The 27,445-nt window shown below is 43.1% G+C and overlaps 1 protein-coding gene across 3 annotated transcripts; it reads right to left on the reverse strand.

Moving 5' to 3' along the window:
* Nucleotides 1–129: 129 nt before the first annotated feature.
* Nucleotides 130–25,941, reverse strand: ZBTB8A (zinc finger and BTB domain containing 8A). 3 transcript variants are annotated; one of them, XM_079777706.1, is made up of 6 exons: nucleotides 25,801–25,941; nucleotides 25,532–25,632; nucleotides 18,141–18,245; nucleotides 14,061–14,884; nucleotides 8,442–8,611; nucleotides 130–6,785 (listed from the first exon to the last, which is right to left on the reverse strand). In XM_079777706.1, exons 4-6 carry the CDS (start codon nucleotides 14,881–14,883, stop codon nucleotides 6,453–6,455), a joined length of 1,326 nt encoding a protein of 441 aa, XP_079633832.1. In that variant the 5' UTR covers nucleotide 14,884; nucleotides 18,141–18,245; nucleotides 25,532–25,632; nucleotides 25,801–25,941; the 3' UTR covers nucleotides 130–6,452. The 3 variants fall into 3 exon arrangements, with proteins under 3 accessions (XP_079633832.1, XP_079633833.1, XP_079633834.1); XM_079777707.1 differs by having other exon boundaries at nucleotides 25,738–25,807; XM_079777708.1 differs by lacking the exons at nucleotides 18,141–18,245; nucleotides 25,532–25,632; nucleotides 25,801–25,941 and having other exon boundaries at nucleotides 14,061–14,428; nucleotides 14,548–14,665.
* Nucleotides 25,942–27,445: the final 1,504 nt, after the last annotated feature.

The following is a 27,445-nucleotide window of genomic DNA, read 5'->3' on the forward strand; positions in this document are numbered from 1 at the left end:
GCTGCCTCCTGCACACCCCCCACCGGGGACGTGCCCGCAACCAAGGTACATGCCCCTGACCGGAATCGAACCTGGGTCCCCTGAGTCCGCAGGCCGACGCTCTATCCACTGAGCCAAACCGGTTTCGGCCAGATACATTTTTTTAAATTAATATTTTATCAAACTATAGTTGGCATACAAGTACCCCCAGCTTTCCTAGGATAGTTAAGAATCATTTTGTAAATGAAGAGGGAGGGAGTCATCTTGGACTGATACTTGGAACTGTGGAGTTTAAACACGACTGTGCTGATGTTTTTATTTTAGGGTTGTAGTGACCAATAGCACAAACGAGCCAGATCATGGGTTCAAGTCCTGGTTCTACCACTTTAGTAACTCCACTTTGGGCATGTTGCTTAATCTCTCTTCCTTAATTTCCTCATTTTAAGTAGTGATGATAGTACTTGCAGGGTTGTTGAGAGGATTAAATAAATGTACATACATAAAGCTCTTATGACAGTGCCTATGTGTAAATGCTCAGTAAACTCGGGCTAGTATTCATTACTGTTATTGAGGCAAGCATAAATGCTGACAGCCCCTTTTTCTCCTTAATTTTAAAGAAGCCCACAGTGCTTGCTTAGGGGGTGTGGCCAGTGCCATTCTGGTCTCCCTTTATTTAGAAGGGCAAACAGCCACTCCCTCTTCTCTACTCCAAGTCTCCTGTGTTAATGGTTTTCTTTTTAACATCCAAGTTGAGCATCTGTTTTCAAAAGCTCTGCCCATCCCCTTATGCCAAACCAATTGCCCTTCCATTTATTGTCCCTAACTGATTCCATGTAACCCATGGTACGAAACATTCAGGGTCTGTATCAGATTGAGAAGAAATATGAACAAATTATTGGGCAGCTTTGTTTCTGCCTTTATCATTGTCCCCATGACCTCTCCTGCTCTCTACCAGTGCAGCCCACCCACATGCACCAGCAAAGATCATGTAACTCATCAGTTCCTACCTTTGAATTTTTGCTCAGATTCTTTCTCATTTTTATAACAACTTTATTGATATAATTCACATACCATATGATTATCCCATTTAAAGTACAATTTGGTGGTTTTTAGTATTGGTTATACAACCATCACCACAATCAATTTTAGAACATTTTTTCTTCCAAAAAGAAGCCCACTCTAAGCAGTCATCTCTCCCATCCCTCCAAACTCTACGGGGCAACCACTAGTCCACTGTCTTACCCAGATTCTCACCTGGTGGTCTTGTCCTTTTTCAACATAACTGGAAACACTTCTTGGAAGCTATTTGGACTTATCCCACTTGCTTAATCCCTACTATACTGGATCCTCTCTGTGAAATACTTAGAATTTTAAATTTATGGATACATTGCTGCACAAGATTTCTTCGTGAGTACATGTTGCACTCACAACTTTTAAGTAGCAAGCACCTTAAACAGAAAAGGAACAGGCTTCTGGTTATTTTATGTACCTTCTTTGAACCTTCCCTTGCTTTTGTGTGTGGTTTATTGCTTATTAACCTAATTGACTTTTTGTTGGCATTAATACAAGTTCTGTAGGGAGAAGACTGACATGTTAGAAAATGAAGTTTTCCATTTTTCTTAGTATATTTGTGGCTTCATTTGTATGAATAAACTCCTGTATCAAAATAAGGTATTAATTATAATTTTACACAAGATATAAAGAAGCTGGCTAAAAGTATCATTTCTGTGATACCCTGAATTTTATCATTAAAACTCTTGTAAGTGCCCTCCCCAGTTGGTTGGAGCAGCGTACCGATGCACCAAGGTTTCGGGTTCAATCCCCAACCAGGGCACATACAAGAATCAACCAGTGAATGCATAAATAAGTAGAAAAACAAATCAGTGTTTCTCCCTTCATCTCAATAAATAAATTAAAAATAAAACTCTTGTAGCTAAAGTCACATACTTTACATAATATTTATTCTGTATAGGATTTATCCACATACAACGATGTCAGCTTTAAAACAATTGGCTATTTGTATAAAGTCATCTTATAAAATAGAGTAATGAACAACACATCTCTGAATTAAGCTGATATTCCAGGATTCAAAAAATTGGATCATTCTAGTTCCTATTTTTGCCTGTTTCACTGGCTGCTTAATTTCTGTGCCTTAATTTCTTTACTTTTCATGTGAGATAACTGTCCTATTTCATACATATGTAAAGAATAACAAAAATTATTAAATACTTTGCAAATATAAAATGCTATATAAATGATAAATAGTAATACTGATTCACTCTAATATAAAATAACAGAACTTTCCATTTATAATCTAAATTTTGGTCCTCCAGTACCTATTATTACCCTTCCCAGTTAATACATCTACTTATGCTGTACTGTTTTTAGTGATTTTCCACAGCATTAATTTTAGGACTCAAAAAAATATATATACTATGAGTGGAAATGTCAAGATATCTTAGCATGACTTGGCAAAATAACTTTAATAAATTGAGTTCTGTATAATAAGGATGATTTGCTGCTATAAGAGAACCTCTGGTTGCCAGCGTATAAGTGCAGTGAATAATAGGAGTAATAAAGTGAGACTAATGCCTAAAGAGAAAAGAAGAGTTATCTAGCTCCACGGTTTTCAATACTGTACTCCTGAGAGCTACCAAGGTGCCTAGGGAAAGGCATGTAGGAGACTTTAACCAGAGCAGCTCTGATTTTAGAGTTTCTACCTTAAATGTTGCCTTCTCTATGAAACAATTCATGAGAAGAAATAGTTTCCTTGGGTGAAAAAAAAATCTTTTAAAACATTGGTCTAGTGCCAGGCGTCCTCAAACTATGGCCCACAGGCCACATGTGGGTGTTTTTGCCGTTTTGTTTTTTTACTTCAAAATAAGATGTGTGCAGTGTGCATAGGAATTTGTTCAGTTTTTTTTAAACTATAGTCCGGCCCTCCAACTGTCTGAGGGACAGTGAACTGGCCCCCTGTTTAAAAAGTTTGAGGACCCCTGGCTAGTCTATTTTGCTTCCTCCGGACAGTAGGCACGACTGCAGTGGTGCTTTATTTTTGCAAAACTTCATCCCGTCAACAAGACACTCGTAAGGACCATAGAGTTAGGATGTTCAAAAGCTGATCAACAGCACTCCTGCAAGAGCAAACTGGTCTAAACAATTCCCATTATTTTCCAAATATTAAAAAAAGTCATCGGCATAAATAAAGCTTATATTAACAGATTATACCATTATGTAACATTTTCCCACATTTAAAAGCCTAAGAACTTAGTTTTCTCAGAAACCAATAAATAGTTTCACTCTAGAAAAGAATTGGTCTCTAAAGTCTTAGAGACATATAACTGGAATATTATTTACAACTTGCAAACATGTCAGGAACGTTCTTTTATGATACTAAGATGATAGAACAGATAAGCTGTGTAGTTAGGCGAATTTGGTAGCTGTTTTGTTAGGATTGATGCTTGTTATAAACAAATGCAAGAGAGCATTATTTCTGATAAGGCTCTGCACGTGCTGGAGGCACTGTGTTCAGTGGGCCTTGCTGACAGTCATGCTGCTGTATGTGAAGTCTGCATGCAGAAGACAATAGCATAAAAGAGCATTTAGGTCATAAAGTGCATTAGAATATACACATGCAAGCACTACTTCATTTCTATGAATAAAGCTCAAATCAGTAATTTTTCCTATTGGCTCCAATGACTAAAAAATCAGATTATAATTTGGAAAGCTGTTACCACCATCTGGTGAGTGACAACTGTTCCCTCCCTCACAGGGATATTGATGACTCCTGATTCAGGAACAGTACTGTTGGGAGAGCAATGAACTCAATGCACACTATCCAGTCTTGAAGCAACTAGAAATTTACCATCAGAGGAATCTTGAAAAAGTCTCAGAATTAAGTACCATAAAACAAAATGGTTATTTATCTACTTATAAAATTTTTTTAGAAATTAATCATTTTAGCCCACAAATTGGCATCAAGGACAATCCTTAATTAAATAAGAAAAAAGAACAACAAAAAGTATCATCTTGAGGTATGTCGGGCTGTATTTAAAAATACAGTGTAATAGCCCAATCGGAGTGGCTCAGTTGGTTGAGCATCGTCCTGTGCACTGAAAGGTTGCCGGTTCGATTCCCAGTCAGGGCACATACCTGGGTCACAGCTTTGATCCCTGGTTAGGCCATGTACAGAAGGCAACTGATCAATGATTCTCTCTTACATCGATCCCTCCCCTCCTCCCCCCCACCTCCTTCCTCTCTCTAAACATGTCCTCAAGTGAGAATTAAAATAAAAATACACTATAATACATGGAGCCTCTATCAAAATTCAGTTATATCAAGCTTTATGGTGATAACTTGCAAAGGTCAGTTCTTTACTTCTGGTATATAAATTTTATCTTTAGAAGTAAAGTAAAATAATGCTTCTTCAATTTAACTAATTTTGGAATGTTTCATAAGTCACACAGGGGAAGAGTTTAAAATTAACTATCCTATAAGAAAAGTTTGTTCTGAAAAATTATATACACAGGATAAGCAAAAATGCTTAAAAGTGTTTAAGATAACTTGCTCAAATTGTTTTATATATAAAATTTACATATAAATAACGACATAAAAACGTCAATAGATACTGTAGGGACATTACTTAGCACTATATGAATAACTAGTTCAAAATATATGTTGAAGATGATTAAATTCCTCTTTTTTCATACTTTCTAATTCTGATAGGCTTCTTTTATAACTACAGCAGATTGGTGAAGTGCAACTTCAATTCTTCACCATTTCAGGGGACACTATGAGGAGAAAAGGTTGAACGAGAACTGTTTAAATATATATATATTTTTTTATTTTATTGATTTTTTACAGAGAGGAAGGGAGAGGGATAGAGAGCTAGAAACATCGATGAGAGAGAAACATCGATCAGCTGCCTCCTGCACACCCCCTACCAGGGATGTGTCCACAGCCAATGTACATGCCCTTGACCGGAATCGAACCTGGGACCTTTCAGTCCGCAGACCAACGCTCTATCCATTGAGCCAAACCGGTTTCGGCGGCGAGAACTGTTTAAAATCAAAACCTATCCAGTCACCAGTCCTACCACTTAAACTTTCTGACCTTAATTTCCTCATTTGTAAATCAAAGACAATATTTATCTTGCTCATTAGGTGAGCAAATGTGTGAGATAGCAAAATGTAGCAAGCAGTACATAAATGTTAGAAACTGCTCTTAAGAACTGGTAGGAACCTCCAGTTTTCTTGTTTTTTTCTTTAGAGAGGAAGAGAACTATATTGACAGATATTCACAAACTACCTTGACTTATAGGCATCATTAGTTTCCTGCTATAAGAAAATGATATCTGTATATAATCTCTGGTCAGCCTCTACTTTATGTACTGTTTTTGCTTTTCTTAATACTACTAACGGCCTGAGTAATTTTTTAACTTAATGGCAAAAAGTTCAAATATGGCCCTAACCAGTTTGGCTCAGTGGATAGAGCGTTGGCCTTCGGACTCAAGGGTCCCAGGTTCGATTCTGGTCAAGGGTATGTACCTTGGTTGTGGGCACATCCCCAGTAGGGGGTGTGCAGGAGGCAGCTAATCGATGTTTCTCTCTCATCAATGTTTCTAGCTCTCTATCCCTCTCCCTTCCTCTCTGTAAAAATCAATAAAATATTTTTTTTTAAAAAAAGTTCAAATATGAACGATTTCAAACATTTTAGATTTGTCTTCTGCCATAATCCTAAAACATTGAGGATATCGGAATGATAGGTTGGTGTGGACCTTAAGTTGATAGAATAACATTAGTTCAGTCAGGTTTGGGTGCCTAACTCTTAAATGTGCTTTACTTGGTTCCCTATGAAAACTCAATAGTTTGTTTTTGAAACACCTTAAAACTACCTTACATGAAGTTTGGTGAATTTATTTAAAATATTTTCTTTGAGCCCAGCCAGCATGGCTCAGTGGTTAAGCGTTGACCTATGACCAGGAGGTCACGGTTCAATTCCCGGTCAAGGCACATGCCTGGGTTGTAGGCTTGGTCCCCTGTGTGGGGCGTGCAAGGAGGCAGCTGATAAGTAATTCTCTTGCATCATTGATGTTTCTATCTCCCTCTCCCTCTCCATTCCTCTCTGAAATCAATAAAAATATTTACAAAGTATTTTATTTGAAAAAGGTCTGTTAAGTAGATCTTCCAATATTAAAAGAAAAAAGGCATCTCTGTAATAAAAGTAAGACGATTAACTGTTCATCGATCATGCCAACTCAAGCTAAGTCTTTCTTTCCAGTGCAGCAACATGTTTTAGGGCAAAAAAGTTCAGAATGGATACAATGGCCTGTTCAGAAAGCATGCAAGTTATAGTAGGCCATTACTTTTAAGTCAGTCTGACAATTTGCTAACCAGTCTCTGACCATGGAAAAGAGAGATATAGGAAGTCGATGTAAATTGCAGACATGCCAGCTCTGTTGGTTCACATTACAGCTACCTAATGTTGGGCTTTATTTCCTTTTCTTCTTCTTCTTCACTATCATCAACTTGTTGTATGACCAGATCAGCAGACCCATCCTCTACAATCTCCACATACGATCTATTCTCATCTTCAGTCAAGTGCCACCTGGAGTCCTTATCGCCCTCTGATGGGGACATAAGATGCTGTTCAGCTTCCAGATCAATGGGGAGGCTGTCTATGCCAACTTCAGCAAGGCACTCATTACAGAGTCTATAGCGCCGGGTTCCTTCCTGGACCACTTGACCTGTTAGATCAGTCACATGGCGTTTGCATTTTCTGCAGATTAGTTTGCATGCCTGGTGAATCTGTGTAGACATTTAAATAGTGATAAAAAAGTTTTTTTTAAAAGCAGGACAATTTGATATTCTAGGTACCAGTTCATAAACTTAAGACGTTCAAAGCCTATTAAGTTAGCATCTAGTGTGTCAACCTGCAAACTGAAAAGTCCGGGTTTGATTCAGGTCAAGGGCACATGCCAGGGTTGCAGGCTCGATCCCCAGTGGAGGGTGTGCAGGAGGCAGCCGATCAATGATTCTCTCTCATCATTGATGTTTCTATCTCTCTCTCCCTCTCCCTTCCTCTCTAAAATCAATTAAAAAATGTACTTAAAAAAAGGATTAAATCTCAACGACCTTTAAATTGAAAAAAAAATTAGCATCTAGTTATTAGAAAAAGATAAAGATTTTGGTGATAAATTGATGTCACTGAAATATTACACACCAGTTTTCTCTAAATAATGGCTAATAGTATTAATCCAATAGTATTTTGATATCTGAGGGAATACAGGACACCTTTTCAGAATAATAATAATTGCAAACACTTAATATATGCCATGTACTACTCTAGTGATATTACATATCTTAGTTCAGGGGTTAGCTTCATGAGATTAATAAAGGCATACATTTTGTCTGTTTTGCTCACTGCTGTATACCTAGCATTTAGAAAAGGGTCTGACATGTAGTAGGTGCTGTTATATTTGTTGAATAAATAACTATAAAGCAATGCATGAAGAAATTACTTTAAGGGACCCAGTGTCCTTTAAAATTAAAAGGATCTCTTATCAATGGGATTTAAGTACAAGTAATAGAACAGATTTTGGGGAAAAATCTTATTGCAAGATGATCAGCAGAACAATGTTCCAATGTTACTACAGTATTAAACCACTAGAGCACTGACCAGCAAATTCCCTGAGATTTTTCTGACTCTGACAATCCAGGCCTTGATTGGGAGTGGTTCTATTACCCACCTTGCTGCCTTCCCTGAGGATATTATAAAGAAACTAGAGGGGCCCTGGCCGATTTGGCACAGTGGATAAAGTGTCGGCCTGCGGACTGAAGGGTCCCGGGTTCAGTTCCAGCCAAGGTCACATGCCTGGATTGTGGGCTCGATCCCCAGTGCAGGGCATGCAGGAGGCAGCTGATCAATGATTTTCTCTCATCATTGATGTTTCTATCCTTCTCCCTTCCTCTCTGAAATCAATAAAAATACATTTTAAAAAATAGAAAACTATGTCTATAAAAAAAAAAAAGAAAGAAAAAAACTAGAGGGACACTAGAAAGGGGGTGTCATGCAGAGATATCCAACAGGTGAAACCAGAAATTCTACCAGATAAGGATTCAAGAGTCAGCAGTAGATGCTGAGGATCTGAAGTAGTGACTCTGACCCAGACATTTAAAACATTTTTACAGTTTACACTGGCTCCAAAAAGACCAGTCTATAAAAACCTGTTAGATTTAAAATACATTAAAGTGAATATTCAAAAGAATATCACTGACTTCAAGGTCTCGAAGAATACAAAAATACATAAAAATTGAATTATGCATTATGTGCAAAGTAAAAACATTAAGTTAGAAAAATTTTTACTATGGTAGAGCTGTGAGAAAAGATTTCCATCATAAATTAGATTCTCCTAATTGCATGTATTTAAGAAGTAAAATTTGAATGAAAAATCAAATACATACTGTTCGAAAATGGCTACTGAGGTGGTCTAGCCTGCTAAACCTTTTCCCACAAGCCTGACACGGGTAGGGCCGTTCTCCGGTATGACAACGAAGGTGGCGCTTCAGGTCGGCTTTCCGCTTCACCACGTGTGTGCAGTATGGGCACTTGAACCTCATCCTGGGCAAATCATCTGTCGGGGGACAGTCTGGTTAAATCATTGGAAAGTTCATAATAACAATTCTAATCACACGAAAATATCCAGAAAGACTTGGTGAGTCCAATCTTGAAAAGGTAGAAAGAGAAAGCAATGAAGACTTGATTGTTGATGTAACAATAAGTACAGAACTATAACTTCAGTATTCAGTATTTGATATATTTACAGTCTGGTACATTTAGACTGTCACACTTACCTTCTTATTAAATGTCATAGAGTCAATAGCTATTGAATGTACAAAGATAGTACTGGATTTTAAAACTGTACATAGAATCCAAAAGTAAAAATATTTAATATTGAAGCTTTTAAGTAACTTGTTTTACTTACAAGTTTTTATTCCCCTTGCCTTTATTTTTCTTTTTTTTCTTTTTTTTTCCCCTTGCCTTTATTTTTCATACACTTGTAGAACTTTTAAAGTTGAAAAACTGGAGAGAAACCAAGATGGCGGCATAGGTAAACACCTGAACTGATGCCTCGCACAATAACTTCAAAACTACAACTAAAAGACAAAACGGACATCATCCAGAACCACAGGAAGGCTGGCTGAGTGGGAATTCTACAGCTAGAAGGAAAGAGAAAAGCACACTGAGACTCAGAGGAGCTGCGGAAGTAAAGGCAGAGGTACGGAGGCACGTGCGGAGAGGGCTGGCATCTGAGTAGGCGGCTGTCTTTTTAAAGCCGCAGGGAGACACAAGCTCCCGACTGCTCTGAACTCTAGTTCCGGGCGAGACTCTGGGGACCCAGACTCATAAGGGAAGAAACTGGACTGTCTGGAAACGGGCGGAACTCGAGGTGGCTTTCTCTCAGAGGTGCTTGCAGCGACTACCACAGGACACTGAGACACAGGGGCCTATTAGGGCAGAGCTGATGAGAAACCAATGCTGTCTGCTCTGCCCTGAGACTCCGCCCCATCCAAGCTGAGCACAGAGGCTTTTGCAAGTCTTGTCTCATAAGGGTGTCTCCAGTACAGAAGTTCTCCCAGCGTAGACAAAGCTGATCCTCACAGCCAATTGGCCTGGAGGTCAATTCCTCCCAGTGATACCAACAATCAAGGCTTAACTACCACAAGACTGTGCACACAGCCAACAAAGGGGTGCACCAAGAGTGTCCACCTCAGGTAACTGGGGGAGGCTGAGCCACTGGGCCATATAGGACACACAAAGCCACTCTATCAACTCAGGGAAGCAGCCAAAATGCGGAGACAAAGAAACAGATCACAAATGAAAGAAATGGAGGAAAGCGAACGACTGGATATAGAGTTCAAAACCACAGTTATAAGGTTTTTCAAGAATTTTCTAGAAAAGGCCGATAAATTTAGTGAGACCCTTGAGGATATGAAAAAGGACCAACTAGAAATTAAGCATACACTGACTAAAATAAAAAATAATATACAGAGATCCAACAGCAGACTAGAGGATCGCAAGAATCAAGTCAAAGATTTGAAATACAAAGAAGCAAAAAACACCCAACCGGAAAAGCACAAAGAAAAAAAGAGTCCAAAAAGTTGAAGATAGTGTAAGGAGCCTCTGGGACAAATTCAAGCGTACCAACATCCGAATTATGGGGGTGCCAGAAGGAGAGAGAGCGAGATACTGAAAACCTATTTGAAGAAATAATGACAGAAAACTTCCCCCACCTGGTGAAAGAAATAGACTTACAAGTCCAGGAAGCGCACAGAACCCCAAACAAAAGGAATCCAAAGAGGACCACACCAAGACACATCATAATTAAAATGCTAAGAGCAAAAGATAAAGAGAGAATCTTACAAGCAGCAAGAGAAAAACAGTTAATTACCTACAAGGGAGCACCCATATGACTGTCAGCTGATTTCTCAACAGAAACTATGCAGGCCAGACAGGAGTGGCAAGAAATATTCAAAGTGATGAATAGCAAGAACTTACAACCAAGATTGCTCTACCCAGCAAAGCTATCGTTCAGAATTGAAGGGCAGATAAAGAGCGTCACAGGTAAGAAAAAGCTAAAGGAGTTCATCACCGCCAAACCAGTATTATATGAAATGCTGAAAGGTATTCTTTAAGAAGAGGAAGAAGAAGGAAAAGGTAAAGATAAAAATTATGAACAACGAATACATATCTATCAACAAGTGAATCTAAAAATCAAGTGAATTAAAAATCTGATGAACAGAATAAACTGGTGAATATAATAGAATCAGGGGCACAGAAAGGGAGTGGACTGACAATTCTCAGGGGGAAAAGGGTATGGGGGTACAGGAAGAGACTGGACAAAAATCGTACACCTATGGATGAGGACAGTGGCAGGGCGGGGGGATAAGGGCAGCGGGTGGGAGAGGGTGGGGTGGGAACCGGGTGTAGGGGAGCTATGGGGGGGAAAAAGAGGAACAATTGTAATAATCTGAACAATAAAGATTAAAAAATAATAATAATAAAATAAAGTTGAAAAACTTTCATGATCTTTGTTTTGAATTCTGGAATGTACCATAAAACTCTCTTATTTTATTATTATTATTGTTAATCCAAGAATATTTTTCCATTGATTTTCAGAGAGAGTGAAAGGAAGGGGAGAGACAGAGAGAAACACTGTAGGGAGATACATCGATTGGGTGCCTCCCATATGGCCTGATCAGGGCTAGAGATGGAGACTGCAACTGAGGTACGTGTCCTTGCCTGGAATCAAACCAGGGCCCCTTCAGTCCACAGGCCAACATTCTGTCCAGTGAGCCAAACCGACCAGGGCTATTATTATTATTATTTTTGAATCCTCACTCAGGGCTATGTTTTTGTTTATTTTTATAATATATTTTTATTGATTTCAGAGAGGAAGGGAGATAGAAACATCAATGATGAGAATCACTAATCATTGATCGGCTGCCTCCTGCACACACCCTATTGGGAATCGAGCCTACAACCCAGGCACGTGCTCTTGACTGGAATCAAACCAGGGTCCCCTCAGTCCATAGGCCAATGCTCTATCCACTGAGCCACACCGGTGAGGGCTGTTTTTTTTGTGTTTTTTTTAAAGGCAGCATGAGTGATCCTGTGGTTATGGAACTGTTCTCTATCTTGTCCTTTTTTTAAAAAAATATGTTTTTATTGATTTCAGAGAGGAAGAGAGAGATAGAAACATGAACAATGAGAGAGAGAATGATTTATCAGCTGCATCCTGCACGCCCCACACTGGGGATTGAGCCTGCAATCTGGACATGGGCCCTGACCTGGAATCGAACTGTGACCTCCTGGTTCATAGGTCAATGCTCAACCACTGAGCCATGCTGGCCAGTCTAATTTTTTATTTTAAACTAGAGGCTCAGTGCATGATTGAATCATGCACGTGTAGGGTCCTCTACACGCTTTCGATCACGGGGGAGCTGGGTGCCTGTCTGCTAGTGCACCAGGCCTTTCGGAAGCCTCCAGCTCGGCGGAGGCTTCCGAAAGGCGTGGTGCCGGAGCGGACAGGCATCCAGCTCCCACGCTTTTGATGGTCCACGACGGGACATGAGCTCGCTGCCCCAGAGGCCCCTTCTGTTCCGAAGCACAGCCATGGCGCAGACGCTGAGCTCGTGCCGCCGCTGGCAATGCGAGCTCAGCGTCCCGCTAGCCCAATCAGTTACCCCGGCCACCCCGAGTCCCGCCCCCTGCGCCTCCCACTGGCCCAATCGTGGGCGTAGCGGAGTGATGGTAATTTACATATTACCATTTTATTAGGTAGGATGTCATGTATTCAACATGTTAGTTGTGACCAGAAGCAAACCTCAACTTATAGCTATTAATTCAACTGTTAATTACTGAAGTTAGATTTAAATAACTAGAATTATAAAAGGGCTGAGCCCAAATAAAGAAAGCATGGCTTGCCCTAGCCCAGTGGTCGGCAAACTCATTAGTCAACAGAGCCAAATATCAACAGTACGCGATTGAAATTCCTCTTGAGAGCCAAGTTTTTTAAACTTAAACTTCTTTTAACGCCACTTCTTCAAAACAGACTCGCCCAGGCCATGATATTTTGTGGAAGAGCCACACTCAAGGGGCCAAAGAGCCACATGTGGCTCGCGAGCCGCAGTTGGCCGACCACTGCCCTAGCCAGTTTGGCTCAGTGGATAAAGCATCATCTGCGGACCAAAGAATCCAGGGTTTGATTCTGGTCAAGGGCACGTCATACTTTAGATGGGTTGCAGGCTCCTCCCCGGCCGGGACCCTGGTCAGGGCACATGTAGGAGGCAACCAATTGATATGTTTCTCTCACATCAATATTTCTGTCTTTCCTTCTCTCTTCCACTCTCTAAAAATCAATGTGAAAATATCCTCGGGTGAGGATAAAAAAAGAAAAAGCATGGCTTTATGGCTGTTTTATTTATTTATTTATTTTTTTAATTTATTGATTTGAGAGAGAGAGAGTAAAACACTGGCTTGTTCCATTATTTATGTATTCATTGGCTGATTCTTGTATGTGCCCTGACCTGGGATCAAACCCCCAACCTTAGCATATCAGGATAATGTTCTAACCAACTAGCTACCTGGCCAAGGGGACTCTATTGCTATTTTAAAAATAGAAGATTTCCTATTTTTCTATGCTATTTGCTTGCCTTGGTCAATGGTTAGAACTCGGCAGGATTTTTAGTAAGCTCTGCAATATGAAAATACAATTTCATACATTTTCCTGTTAGAATCCTACAGGAAAATGTGCTTAGTAAAAATCAACCATGTTGCTTTTATTTAAAAATATGTTATCTACAACCAAAAAATTTTTTTGAAATCTGTATGACAACAAGGGAAATGTGAATATTGACAGGCTAGTTAGTGATATTAAGAATTTGTTAACTTTGGCCCTGACCAGTTTGGCTCAGTGGACAGAGCATCGGCCTGCAGACTGAAAGGTTCCAGGTTCGATTCCGGTCAAGAGCATGTACCTTGGTTGCGGGCACATCCCCAGTAGGGGGTGTGCAGGAGGCAGCTGATCGGAATCGAACCCGGGACCCTTGAGTCCGCAGGCTGACGCTCTATCCACTGAGCCAAACCGGTTTCGGCAATAAAATATATTTTTAAAAAAAGAAAAGAATTTGTTAATTTTGTTTAGGTATAATAATGGTACTGGAGTGTGGGGGTTTTTAATTCTATATTTTAGGATTACTTTTTGAAATATTTACAGATTAAAACATATGATGTCTGAGATTTGCTTAAAAATAATAAAGAGAGGTTAGGGGTAGCCTGGCCAGCGTGGCTCAGCGATCCCCAGTAGGGGAATGCAGGAGGCAGCCAATCAATGGTTCTCTCGCATTATTGATATTTCTATCTCTCTCTCCCTTCCTCTCTGAGATCAATAAAAATATATGTATTTTAAAATTCACTTAGTTCAACTGCCTATAACACCTAAAAGAAAGAGTATGTTGAGATAGGCTTGATTTTTATAGAACTGGAACCTGAGTGAGGGGACCGATTCTCTTTTTGGGTACCTGGGAAACTTCTTGATGTGACATCAGAGCCTTGACCGTACTGATAGCCAACAGCAGCAGAGTCCATTTCAGCATCAATCTGTCCTTGCTCTTCAGATTGGGAAATGTGGCTGGACGAATCAGATGTTCGTGCTTCTCGCTTGCTTGACTTATAATGAGCAATTTCAGAAGGCTGTGACAATCTCAAATGTCTGGGCTTCTTAATGGAATCTTTCCTTGGTTCATGCTTGGCCAAGGGTTGCTGAGTATTCCTTTGGGAGGTTGGATGGTAATTATACTTATTCCAAGGTTTCCCGCTTATCACACCTGTTCCTTGATCTGGGCTTAGGTGAGAACGTGGAGAGCTGCTTCCTTCTTGCCAGCCACCACTATAAAAAGAGGAACGTTCTACACCATTAGAATTGGCATCTTTATCGGAGAGACTGAAATAGCGATCTTTTTCTTTCTCACTAATGTCTAACGAAGATTTAATAAAGGTCTTACATACACTAATGACATCGGTCATCTGAAGGAAGCTGGCAGCTGACATCACTTCTATGACATTCTGACCAGTCAGAGAGAGTTTGCCGGAATAGACGAAGTCTAGGATGACTGTGAAAGTGTCAGGGGAGAAAGCCTGGAACGTGGCTGTGGTCGGCTGGCTTGTCTCCTTTGAATTCTGAGAAAGAAGCATTTTAAAGTAGCCACTACTAGCAAATAACACATTTCGATGTGCTTTGAAGACCTTCCCTTCAACGAGAATACTGCAATCACAAAACACGTCCTGCCGGCGCTGCTCATTCAGTTGTTGCAAGAGTTGAGACTGATGGGAGGAAATCTCCATTCTGAAGAGAGAAGACACATGTGGTTAACAAACACAAAATCACATTGTTTTTCTAAGAGTCAACTAAAATTACAATCAGAAACCCCTATCTTTTTTCCATGAAAACCACTTCCTTCTTAAAGAATCCAATCTCTAAGACACAAAGAATATAGGTTTCAGACTACACTGCATGTTAAAAATGGTCAAAGATGCCCGGCCGGTGTGGCTCAGTGGTTGAGCATAGACCTATGAACCAGGAGGTCATGGTTTGATTCCCGGATGCCCAGGTTGCAAGTTCGATCCCCAGTATGGGGTGTGCACAAGGCAGCCGATCAGTGATTCTCTCTCATCGTTGATGTTTCTCTCTCTCTCTCACTCTCCCTTCCTCTTTGAAATCAATTAAAAAGAAAATTTTTTAAATAGTCAAAGAGATAAAAGTTGATATAGACAAGCTTATAGTTATAAGCATCGACAATAGAGCCAGGTAGCTTGATTTGCAATTCCAGCTCCCCTATACACTGCAGGCCAGTTGAGTTGTCACAAAAAATTAATCATCACACCCCTTCAGCTATTGCCCTTTTGAAAAAGAGCTTTTCAAACGCTACCAGGCTCTCTTAGAGCTTGATGCTGACCATGGAACACCAAGTGGCCATGCCTGAGTTGCCTAACATGAGTGTTACTAATGTACCAAATTATACATTTGGGCATGTGCAGCAGCACTCCATCAAGAGAAAGTGTTATGTACAAGATTAGACTGGACAGGTCCTTAATCCACAAATAAGCTTGTGAGCAGCTGGCACAGTTTCCACACACCTACTAGTACTCCCATTACATTGCTGCCTTCCTCAACTCACACATATGGCCCCATGGTGAGTTCCCTACAACTAGCTGACTGAGGAAGAAAGAGTTAAGGCCTCATGTAGAGGTTCTGCACAGTATGCTGGCACCAGCTGGAAGTGGATGGCTGAAACATCATGACTCCAATCAGGAATGTCCCTGAAAGGCAATGGGAAGGGAAATATCCCCATTGGGCATCTGGTTGTCCACTTGGCCTCGACGAAGAGATAAGACACAGGTATGGATTTTATCCTGATTCATGGACAATGCCTAACCAGTTGATCAAATGCTCAAGGATTTAGAAAGAACCATATATAAGCATCAGTCATGGAAAGGCATATGAAGAAAAGGTAGATGGATATACCTGTTGGAATGGGCACAGGGTAAGAGGTTTTAGTGTCTTGTGTGAATGCTGAATAAAGGGTACCAGCTGCTGAGGAGCTCTCAGAAACCAGGTGGACAAGAAGACCTGTGCTGTGGATGCTGGCTGGCTCTTTCCCTATTCACCATGAAGCTTGCCACGTACTCCATCACCCAGAAGCAGCTTGCCTGATAAAATGGTGGAATAACCAACTGAAAATTCCATCCTGGCCCCATCTGGCAGGTGACACCATGAGAGACTAAGGTGCTATCCAAATGGAAGAAGTGTTACTAATGTACCACTGGTGCTTTTAAACACCATCGTAATATGATGCTATTTCTCCCATAGATAGAATACTCACTTCTAGAAAAAAAAAGTGGTGGTTCCTCCTTTCACTTTTACCTTTAATAACCCACTTACAGAATTTTTGCTTCCTCTCCCTGCTGAGGTCTTACTAGGAGCTCCCAAGATGGGAACGCCTGCACCAGGGAAACACTGCAGGGTTCCATTAAGTTAGATTGTGACTGACCTAAAAGAAGAATTAATATCATCCATTTTGGGAAGAGCATGAGTCTTTGTATGAAGGAAAGCTGCATATTGTAAGGCAAACTAGTCAACTTGTTTAGAATTTTAAATATGGGAAGAGCGGTGTATGGATGCCAAGTAGCCAAAATGGTGGACTATGTTGGTCATTTGCCTGCCGTCTCTCAGCTCTACATCCTTCATGCTCTACTCTACTCACTACTGATGGAATTCTGCAAACACTATTTCCCAGGCTTCCTTCCTTGCAGCTGGCTTCCTGTGAGATTCTATCAATACAAGGAACTGATAGAAAATTAGTAAAAGGAAAAGAAATGTCCTGCTTTGGGCAGTAAAAATGCTGCAACTGCTGGCTGTTGGTGTAGTGGCTGCAGGGCTGGGGCGATTCTGGACTGCAGTAGCCTTCCCACCCTTTGGACTTTCCGCCTCTGATAGAAGTGGCACTTCCTTGGCAGATCCAGAACTGACTGTGACAGCAGGAATGGAAAGGAAGGAAAAGTTGCGAAAGACTTGGATGGGAAATAAATCTATAGGTCTTAATGGCTGACTGGCTGTGGAAGGCTAGAGAGACACAGTGGTTTTTAAAGCCTAGGTCTTTAGTTGTATCACTAACAGAAATCAGAAAGTCAGGAGGGGAAAACGGGTTAAGAGGCAATGACCTTGGTTGTAAGTACACTGTGTTTGAGGAGAGTGGGAAATCAGGTAAAGATGGCCCGAAAATGCTGATCTGAAGTCCAGAGGAGAAGCCAGACTTGAAGATAGAGATGTAGGAGATGTCTGCAAATAGAGATGAAGGGGCTCAGAGGAAACACAGGTGGAGATGAGAACCTGGTGGATTGCCCGTGACTGTAGAGCAGGATGGGGAAGAGAGCCAGTGTTACAGATAGCACTGCAGGGAGAATCAGAACACTGTGACACCTTGCCCACGGTGGGGAGTCTCAAGAAGCAGTGAAGGGGTCAATACGAGGAAAAATAAAAGGGCCACAGGCAATAATAGTAGCGATATGTACTGTCTCCTGTAGTCCCCACACAAACTATTAAGTGGGTGACTATCCCCATTTTACAGAAAAGGGTATTAACCCAGACAGTGACTCCAAAGTTGCAGCCTGTAACTACTGAACTATACTACTGCGGCACTGGGGGTGGGGGGTGAGGTGGAAAGGGGGTGCTGGGAGATCAGAGTGCTGACAATAGTTCTATCACTGCATTAGCTATATGTCATGAGAAGTAACTTTACCTTTCTAGGCTTAATTTCCTTCTCTGCAAATTGAGGGGATTGGTCTAGATAATCTCTGGCCCTATGTAATATGAGTCTTTGATTAAGATGGAACAGAAGACACAACAGAGGCAATGAATTAAAATTTATCAATAGGTGAACAGGGAGAACTGGCCAAGAAGATCCACATGTTGAAAGTTTTATACAGTGAATTTTCAAGCAATAAATCCCCTCTCGGGTACATAAAATCTACCATTGCAAAGTTATACTTTTTATCTATGTATTTAAGTTAGGTATAATAGCAAGAATTAAAATTTTTCATACCTGGAAATTTACAAATGCTGCTCTAAAACCCTGCTACGTCAACTGAGTAGAGTAAAAATGGGAAGGTTCCAAGTCAAACACAGTGTGTGTGAAGGAAGGATTATCCTGTAGAGAGAAAATAATTATTTATAATGTATTTTTGTAATAAAAGACAAACATCTGCTAGGGTACATAATAAATATTTATTTAAATAAATTACATGCGAGCATTTATCAGGTATCATTTTTTTAGCATGTAAAAAGAGATAATCTGGCACAGATGATTAGTGAGTGGAAATGTATAACTAAAGAAATAACTTATTCCCTGAACCTCAATATTTAAATCTGCAAGAAGAGATTTCCAATATTAAAAATATATTATGGTAAATTGAAAGCAAACATATTTTTTAACTTTGACAATAAAATAAACTTCTTAAAACAAAAGCTATTCAAAGACAGGCCAGCAGATGAGATACCAAGATACCACATATTACCCTTTTCCTGCAAGTGGCATACATATGATTTGCAAAATGAAACAAACAGAATAGCATTCAAGACTCAACTTGAAAAATTCAACATTACTTAAAAACTGTAAGGTTACAAGAGAAGTCGGGGAAAGAATCCTACTACATATGTTCAGAAAGCCCCACTGCAGTCACCCAAATCTTTCATAACTCTTAATCTGATTTGCCAGATTCCACCAGAGTATACCACAATTTTTTTTAAGAGTTAAAGTGTGTTTTTAAAATTATATATTTTTATTGATTTCAGAGAGGAAGGGAGAGGGAGAGAGAAATAGAAACATCAATGATGAGAGAGAACCATTGATCGGCTGCCTCCTGCACGACCCCTACTGGGGATCGAGCCCGCAACCAAAGCATATGCCCTTGACCAGAGTTGAACCCGGGGGACTCTTTAGTCTGCAGACCAACACTCTATCCACTGAGCCAAACCAGCTAGGGCATATAATATACCACAATTTTTAACAGCAGCTGCAACAAGTCTTGCTATAGAAAACTTCAGTTTCTACTATACTCCAAACCTTTTTAATTACCACCACCAACAAAATCTATCCCACTATTTTCATTGACCATTGATTTTGTTAATATAGAGTATTAAGGTTTATATCCATAGGCAGTGGAAAAATGAATTTTTTGCTTTTTAAAACTAATCAATTAAGCTAAGAATTACCACCAAAATAATTTTGACTGCCTGGTGGGATGGCTCAGTGGTTGAGCATCAACCTATGAACCAGGAGGTCAGGGCACATGCCTGGGTTTCGGACTCAATCCCCAGTAGGGGGCATGCAGGAGGCAGCCTAGCAATGATTCTCTCTCACCATTGATGTTTCTATCATACTCTCCCTTCCTCTCTAAAATCAATAAAATAAAAAAAAAAAAAAAAAAAAAATATATATATATATATATATATATATATATATATATATATACATTTTTTTTTTTTTTTAAAGAGGCCACTGGTTCACTTCCCGGTCTGGCATGAGCCCAGGTTGTGAGCTCAATCCCCAGTGCAGGCGTGCAGGAGGTAGCTGATCGATGATGTTTCTCTCTTGTCGATGTTTTTATCTCTCTATCCCTCTCCTTTCCACGCTCTTTAAACATCAATAAAAACATATTTTTTAAAAAAGAAGAAGCCCGACCTGGTTTGGCTCAGTGGGTAGAGTGTCAGCCTGTGAACTGGAGGGTCCCAGGTTTGATTCCTGTCAAGGGCACATGCCTGGGTTGCAGGCTCAATCCCGAGTAGGGGGCGGTGCAGGAGGCAGCCAATCAATGATTCTCTCTCATCATTGATGTTTCTCTCTCTCTCTCTCCCTTCCTCTCTGAAATCAATAAAAATATTTTAAAAAAGAAGATGAAGAAAACGTATGCATCAACTACCCACTCTTGAGGAGGTCTGAATTCTGGCAACTTAAACCATTCAAAACACTGCTGATGACCTAGAGGTTTATAAAAAATTTTTGATACATCAACTAAAAAGGTTTTTTCACAGCAAAGGAAACCATCAACAAAATGAAAAGGTAGCCCTAACCAGTTTGGCTCAGTGAATAGACCATTGGCCTGCAGACTGAAGGGCATGTGCCTTGGTTGCAGGCACATCCCCAATAGGGGATGTGCAGGAGGCAGCTGATCGATGTTTCTCTCTCATCGATAGTTCTAACTCTCTATCCCTCTCCCTTCCTCTCTGTAAAAAATCAATAAAATATATATTTTTTAAATGAAAAGGTAACCTACTGAATGGGAGAACATATGTGCCAATGACACATATGATAAAGGATTAATATCTAAAATTTATAAAGAACTTACAAAATTCAACACCAGAAAATCAAACAAACCAATCAAAAAATGGGCAAAGGACCAGAATAGACACTTCTGCGAAGAAAACATACAGATGGCCAACAGATACATGAAAAGATGCTCAACGTCACTAATCACCAGGGAAATACAAATTAAAACCACAATGAGATAGCACCTCACACCTTTTAGAATGGCTTTCATCAATAAACAAACAAGTGTTGGCAAGGGTGTGGAGAAAAGGGAACCCCCGTGTACTGTTGGTAAGAATGCAGATTGGTGTAGCCACTGTGGAAAGCCATATGGAGTAACCTCAGAAAATTAAAAATGGAGCCCGGCTGGTGCGGCTCAGTGCTTGAGGGTCCACCATGAACCAGGTGTCCTGGTCAGGGCACATGCCTGGGTTGTAGGCTCAATCCCCAGTGGGGGGCATATAGGAGGCAGCCGATCAATTATTCTCTCTCATCATTGATGTTTCTCTCTCTCTCTTCCTCTCTAAAATCAATTTAAAAAAATATTTTTTAACTGGGGAAAAAAACCCTGCCTGGCCTGTGTGGCTCAGTGGTTGAGTGTTGACCCATGAACCAGGAGGTCAGGGTTCAATTCCTGGTCAGGACACATTCCCAGGTGTGGGCTTGATCCCCAGTAGGGGACATGCAGGAGGCAGCTGATCAATGATTCTCTCTCATCATTGATGCTTCTCTCTCTCCCTTCCTCTGAAGTTAAAAAACACACACACACACACACAAAAAAAAAAACTTGTGGTAATCCAATCCCTGCCATACTTTTTCCTACCTCCTTAATTTCAAATGCATAAAAGAAGCTGCAAAACTGTTATTCTTTGGAGCATCTGAGATCTTGATCCCTGGCATACGTCATGTTTGGCTCAAAAAAACTCATAGAAACTCTCTAAAAACTAAAATTACTGCCCAGCCAGCATGGCTCAGTGGTTGAATGTCAACCTATGAACCAGGAGGTCACAGTTCCATTCCTGGTCAGGGCATATGCGGTGAGCATGGCCAGACGCCACGGGCCAGGGCGCAGCATGAGCCTCTGGGCCACCCAGCAGCGCCACACGGAAGCCAAGCGGGCAGCGCGCTCTCTCCCGGCCGGCCTCACAGACCGGCTCCTGTGCAAACCCACAGGGACCCTGACCAGTCCTGGCGGCTGCGGCCCGGCTCACCTGGAAGAGGCCACGCAGGTGCGGGGCGGGCTCCTCACGGGCACCCGGCACCTGAGCACAGAGGCTTCCCCGGCACAGGAGCCCTGGCGTCCCAGGGGAGGGTAGCAGGGGGAGTTTCATTGATACAACTAGCTGGTTTGGTTCAGTGGATAGAGCATTGGCCTGCGGACTAAAGGGTCCCAGGTTCAATTCCAGTCAAAAGCACATGCCTGGGTTGTGGGCTCAATCCCCAGTGGGGAGCATGCAGAAGGCAGCCCATCAACGACTCTCTCTCATCATTGATGTTTCTCTCTCTCTCTCCTTTTCCCTTCCTCTGTGAAAGCAATAAAAAAATACATATTTTAAAAGTCACTCCTTTAAAAAAAAAGTAGATACTGTTGTTATTATGATTCAATTTACATACCCCTAAGAAAAGTTGAGACAGCATGGAGCAAGAGAATGATAGAGAGGAAGAGCCAGGGAGGCCAATTTAAAGGCTAAATGCAAATATCAAAGCAAGAAATGGTGAAGCACTGAACTAAGACAGTGGAGACAAAGGAGGAGAAGAAACAGGAAGCTTTCCAAGAAAATAGTAATTGTCCTATAAATTGGGATCAGTTATAACTTGACAACATTTACATCCATAGGGCATTAACACAAATTGCATTCAAAATAGTACTCTTCTTCCTCTCTGTAAAAAATCAATAAAATATATTTTTTAAAAAATAGTACTCTTTCTTTTTCCTTTCCCTAATCCTCATCGGAGGATATGTTGCTTTTTATTTATTCTAGAAAGAGAGGAAGAGGGAGAGAGAGAAACAAATACAAGAGACAAACATATCAGCTGCCTCCCATACTTGCCCAGGGATCGAACCCCAAAACCTGGTTATGTGCCCCGACTGGAAATTGAACCCAGACCCATTGGTGTACCACAGGATAACACACCAACCAACGGAACCATACCGGCCAGGGCCATAATAATACTCTTAAGTTATCAAGAGAGGTTTATTTTCAAATATGTGATTAAATCAGAGAAATTGGTAATAAATTTAAATTTTTCTTAATTCAGTAGATAGACAATAAAAGTTGAAACAGCACCTGGCTGGTGTGTGGCTCTGTGGTTTAGTGTCGACCCATGAACCAGGAGGTCAGGGTTCGATTCCCAGTCAGGGCACATGCGGGGGTTTCGGGCTTGATCCCCAGTGGGGGGCATGTAGGGGGCAGGGGATGGATGATTCTCATCATTGATGTTTCTATCCTTCTCCCTTCCTCTCTCTGAAATCAATAAAAACATATTTCAAGGGGGGAAAAAAAGAATCAAAACCATAGTTGGGAAAGTTTCATTGATACAATGGCATTTAAGTTAATTCCAAAAGAAGTGAGAGTATGTAGGTACCTAGGGGGCAAGTACCCCAGGCAGATGGAATAGCAAGTACGGAGGCTCTGGGTGGAGCAGCCAAGCAGGGCTGTGGAGAGAGTGAGAAACTGAGTCAGAAAAGGAGGGCAGACTCTGAGGCCCGTAGGAGTTCCCGGAGGGCCTCGTCAAAGGTTTGGGGGACTGTGACTGTTTTTGTTTGTTTTGTTAATCCTCACCAGAGGATATTTTTCCATTGACTTTTTTAGGGAGAGTGGAAGAGAGAGAAACATCGATGTGAGAGAAACACATAGACTGGTTGCCTCCTGCAGGAACCCTGACCTGGGCCCTTGGTTATGGGGAGGAGCCGGCAACAAGGTACATGCCTTTGACCGGAATCGAACCGGGGACTCTTTGGTCCACAGGCCAACATTCTATCCACTGAGCCAAACCGGCTAGGGCAGGGCTTTGACTTTTTTAAAAATATGTTTTTAATGATTTTAGAGAGAGAAAGAGAAACATCAATGTGAGAGAGAAACATGGATTGGTAGCATCCCGCAGGAACCCCATGTGGGGGATCAAACCCAAAACCTGGGCATGTGCCCTGACCAGGAATTCAACCATCGACCTTTTGAGGCACCTAAGGATACTCAACCACCTGAGCCACACTGGCCAGGGTGGGGCTTCGACTTTTAATCTGAGTAAAATGAGGAGCCACTGACCAATTTTGAACAAAAAAGTGTCAAAAAAATCCCCTCAAGGGGAATCAGATAAACTTAGATAAAATCTTTTATTCTACACATAAAATTATGTCACTGAAAGGGTTAAGCCTATTTAGAGGGCAATTGTGCATCTTGAAAACACAATTTAAATTATCTAAAATGACTTAAGTGTTACCATATCTTACAAAGTTTCTTTGCCGGCCCCAAGTCATTACCATCAGAAGGGCTGGTGATTTCCAGTCCAGGAGATGAGAGCTGACAGGGTGCCCTCTTTCTTGGCGCCTGAAATTGACAAAACCAAGGAGGAGCCCAGAGCTCCTGATGCCGCCTAGGGACACAGCCTAACCCACAGGCGCCCATGTGGACAGGGGTGGCGGGTTAGAGTCTCACTTCCCTTTTACCACAGGTGAGGCCCAGCAGTTCCCCAGGAATAAAGATAGGGGATTCCTCGTTATCAGGGAAGGGCTCTTGGGGTCCCACAAACCCACCCATAACTGAGGCTCTGAGATGGGACGGGAGAGAAAATTGGGCCATTGTTTCTTCCGCGGCGGATTTTGAACTTTTTTTCTGATAAGGATCGGCTGAGGTTTGTAGACCGGGGAGCGCTGAGGCGGACTGTCCTTCCAGCAGGCTGCAGGTGACGGTAGGAGGGAAGAAAGGGCAAGAACGGGAGCAAAGGGCGCCGCGAGGCCGCCGCCGGTCACCGCCTGGCTCAGAGGGGAAGCTCCGCGCTTCACTCAAGTTCAGCGAATATAAACGTTTCTTAAGAACAGAAGTAACAACCTACCGCTTCCAAACACAACTTGATACATAGACGTCAACTATTACCATGCTACATATCCATTATTATCTCATTTTTTAAATCTCCGCCTTTTGGGAGAGGTGGCCTTTGGCTCCTGGCACGATGACGTTTTAAGGCGATGAGGCTAAAGCTTACAGAAGTGGCAGCAGAAGGTGCCTATCCGTACAAGGAGCGTGTGTGTGGTCCCGTCAGAAAACAGTGATCACAGCTCAGTATTTGTTCGGCGCCTGCGGTTCCGAGCCTGGACCTGTCGCCTGATATGAAAACCAAAGGATGGAGGACGCACGGAAGAACTCGGGCTACTGCCCAGCTTGCCGCCTTCCTGGGGAAGCAAGTGCGCGGGGCCCCGGGGAAGCCCGGGCTCCACGCCGCCCGCGCGTCACCCGGCGACCGGCACGAGCCCGGCCGGCCCCGAACCTCCGGGAGCCCGCGGCGCCCGACGGCTCCAGACACGCCCGGCATCGTCCCCGCGCCGCCTTTCCGCCGCCGCCAGGAGGCTCCGCGCGCCTTCCCGCCTTTACCGCGCCGCCACCGGCCCGAGGCGAGGCGAACCCTGCGTTCCGCGGGGGCGGTGAAGCGGGCGCGGGCGGCGACGGCGCGGCCATTGTCCCGCAGCCCCTCCCGGGCGCGCAGGATGGGCTGGCGGGCGAGGCGGGCGAGGCGGCGAGGCCGGGCGGGCGCGGGGTCCGGGAGCCGGTGCGCCCCGGCGCCGCCCGCCTCTCCCCGCGGGCCACCGCCCCGCGGCCGCGTCCTCCGCCGCCGGCTGCCCGCGCCGCCTTTGTGACCGTCTCCAGCCCCTCGGAGCCGGCGCGCCGCCGCCGCTGCGCCCGGGGCTGCAAATGGCGCCCGCTCGCCTCTGCGCCTCCCGCCGCTCGCCCGGCCGGGGACGTCTGGGCACCGCGCTCCGGGCCGCCCCGGCCGCCGCCGCCGCCCGGGTGGTCGGAGCCCGCAGCGCCGCCGCCCGCGTCTCCGCCCGTACGATGCTCGCGAGCCGGTCCCGGCAGCCCCGACGCCCCGCCCGCCCTCCGCCCGCGCCGCCCGCGCCGCCCGCAGCCTCTTACCGCGGGCCGCGGCGCACCGGCGGGCCGTGCGCGCGGGCTGGGGGGCGATTCCTGGTCCTCCGCCGGGGAAATGCCCCCTTTCGAAGCCGTTCCTTTGCGCCCTGAAACATGTAGCCCCAACGTGAGAGAAACAAAAGGTATTTGCTGACGTGGGCGTTGGACAGAAACGCCCGAGGGCTAAGGACACAATTAAAGGGGCAACGCACAGATTTCAGGCACCAACCAGCAGCTTCGCCCACTCCCCCTACCCTCGCCTACGCCCCGCGCACCCTCCAGAGGCACTGGGTGCCCAGGTTCCCTAGCCGTTGGCTACGAATCATCCTTTAGTCAGGAGCTGAAATTTAAAATTGCATTTTACGTTGGGAAAGGCGCCTCCGGAGGGCAGAAGGGCTGGATTTCTAGGATCTGGGGAATTTGGTTTAGGAAAGTGGGAGGGACTTAGGCGTGTCCACAATTACTGTGTTAAGTACATGTGACATTATTGTACTTAAGTTTAGCAATGTCAACTGTAAGCGATTTCCACAGAATTCTTCCTTTATTGAAGCACTTGTTTTAGTCGAGGAAAACCTTTTCTAAATCTCTACAGATCACAAGCGATTTATTCAAAGAGGAAAAACCCAGACAGGCTGAGGGAAGAGAAAGTAATTCTTGGTTAAATTCAGGAAAAATAGTAGGTTTTGTGTTTTCAAATACAAAAATTCATTGTACATCAAGCCTTTCTTCTTACATATTTATGTCCCTAAAATTTAGAGGTACAAACAGGTTATATACTTGCTAAAATCTTAAATTAGTAAATTGTCACTATTGCTACAGAAACATTAATTCTATAAATTAGTTTTCTAGTTCTCTATGCTGGGGTCAGGTACTGAAAAGTACTGTGATGTAGTAAAAGTGAAAAAAAGACTCACATTTTTAAAACATTTAGTTGTGTGTGTTTTTATAGATTCCTGTCCTGTGTCATACATGGTCCTGTTGGACAAAGTTTATCCCTTTGGTTTCATCAACCATTAGTTATGTACTTTGAGGGTCATACTGCTCTATGATAATCCAAATATTCTGAATATTTCTTTTTTTAAAATATATGTTTATTGATTTCAGAGAGGAAGGGAGAGAGAGATAGAAATATCGATGATGAAACATCAATGGCTGCCTCCAGCACGCTCCCCACCAAGGATCGAGCCCGCAACCTGGGCATGTGCCCTTAACCGGAATCGAACCAGGGACCCTTACAGTGTGCAAGCCGACACTCTGTCCACTGAGCCAAACTGGTCAGGGTCAGAAATTTTTTTTTTTATTATTGACTAGTAGCCCGTTTGCACGAAGATTCGTGCAATAGACCTTCATTCACCTGGCTGTCTGCACCAGTTTTCTGCCACCGCCTTCTGCCTTCTTTCAGGGTTGGGGCTTGGCCCCGGGCGGTGGCCTTGGGCTCGAAGGCACCTAGCATCCCTGCTAAGGACCGCAGGAGCCGATTCGTGCAGGCTCCCTACTGGTGCCCAAGGCCGGGAAAGCCTCGGGCAAATTGACCGCACCTTCGCTACGCCCAAGCCACGCCCACAAACCAAGCCACGCCCACCAGGAAATGGTTGCAGGGATGTTGGGGTGTGGCGGAGCCCAAGGCCAGGGAAAGCCTTGGGCGGCTTTCCCTGGCCTTGGGCTTGGCCACACCCAGCGTCCCTGCTACGGATGTAGGAGCCGACCCCCTGGTCGTTGCCTGCGATCCGTGCAGGCTCCCTGCTGGTGCCCAAGGCTTTCCCGGCCTTGGGCTCCGCCACACCCCAACATCCCTGCAACAGTTTCCTGGTGGGCGTGGTTGGTGGGCGTGGTTTGGGCGTAGCGAAGGTGCGGTCAATTTGCATATTTGTCTATTATAAGGTAAGATTTTAGAGAGGAAGGGTGAGGGAGAGAGAGATA

This window comes from Cnephaeus nilssonii, assembly GCF_951640355.1.
Source record: "Cnephaeus nilssonii genome assembly, chromosome: 7".
NCBI classification, from domain to species: Eukaryota; Metazoa; Chordata; class Mammalia; order Chiroptera; family Vespertilionidae; genus Cnephaeus; species Cnephaeus nilssonii.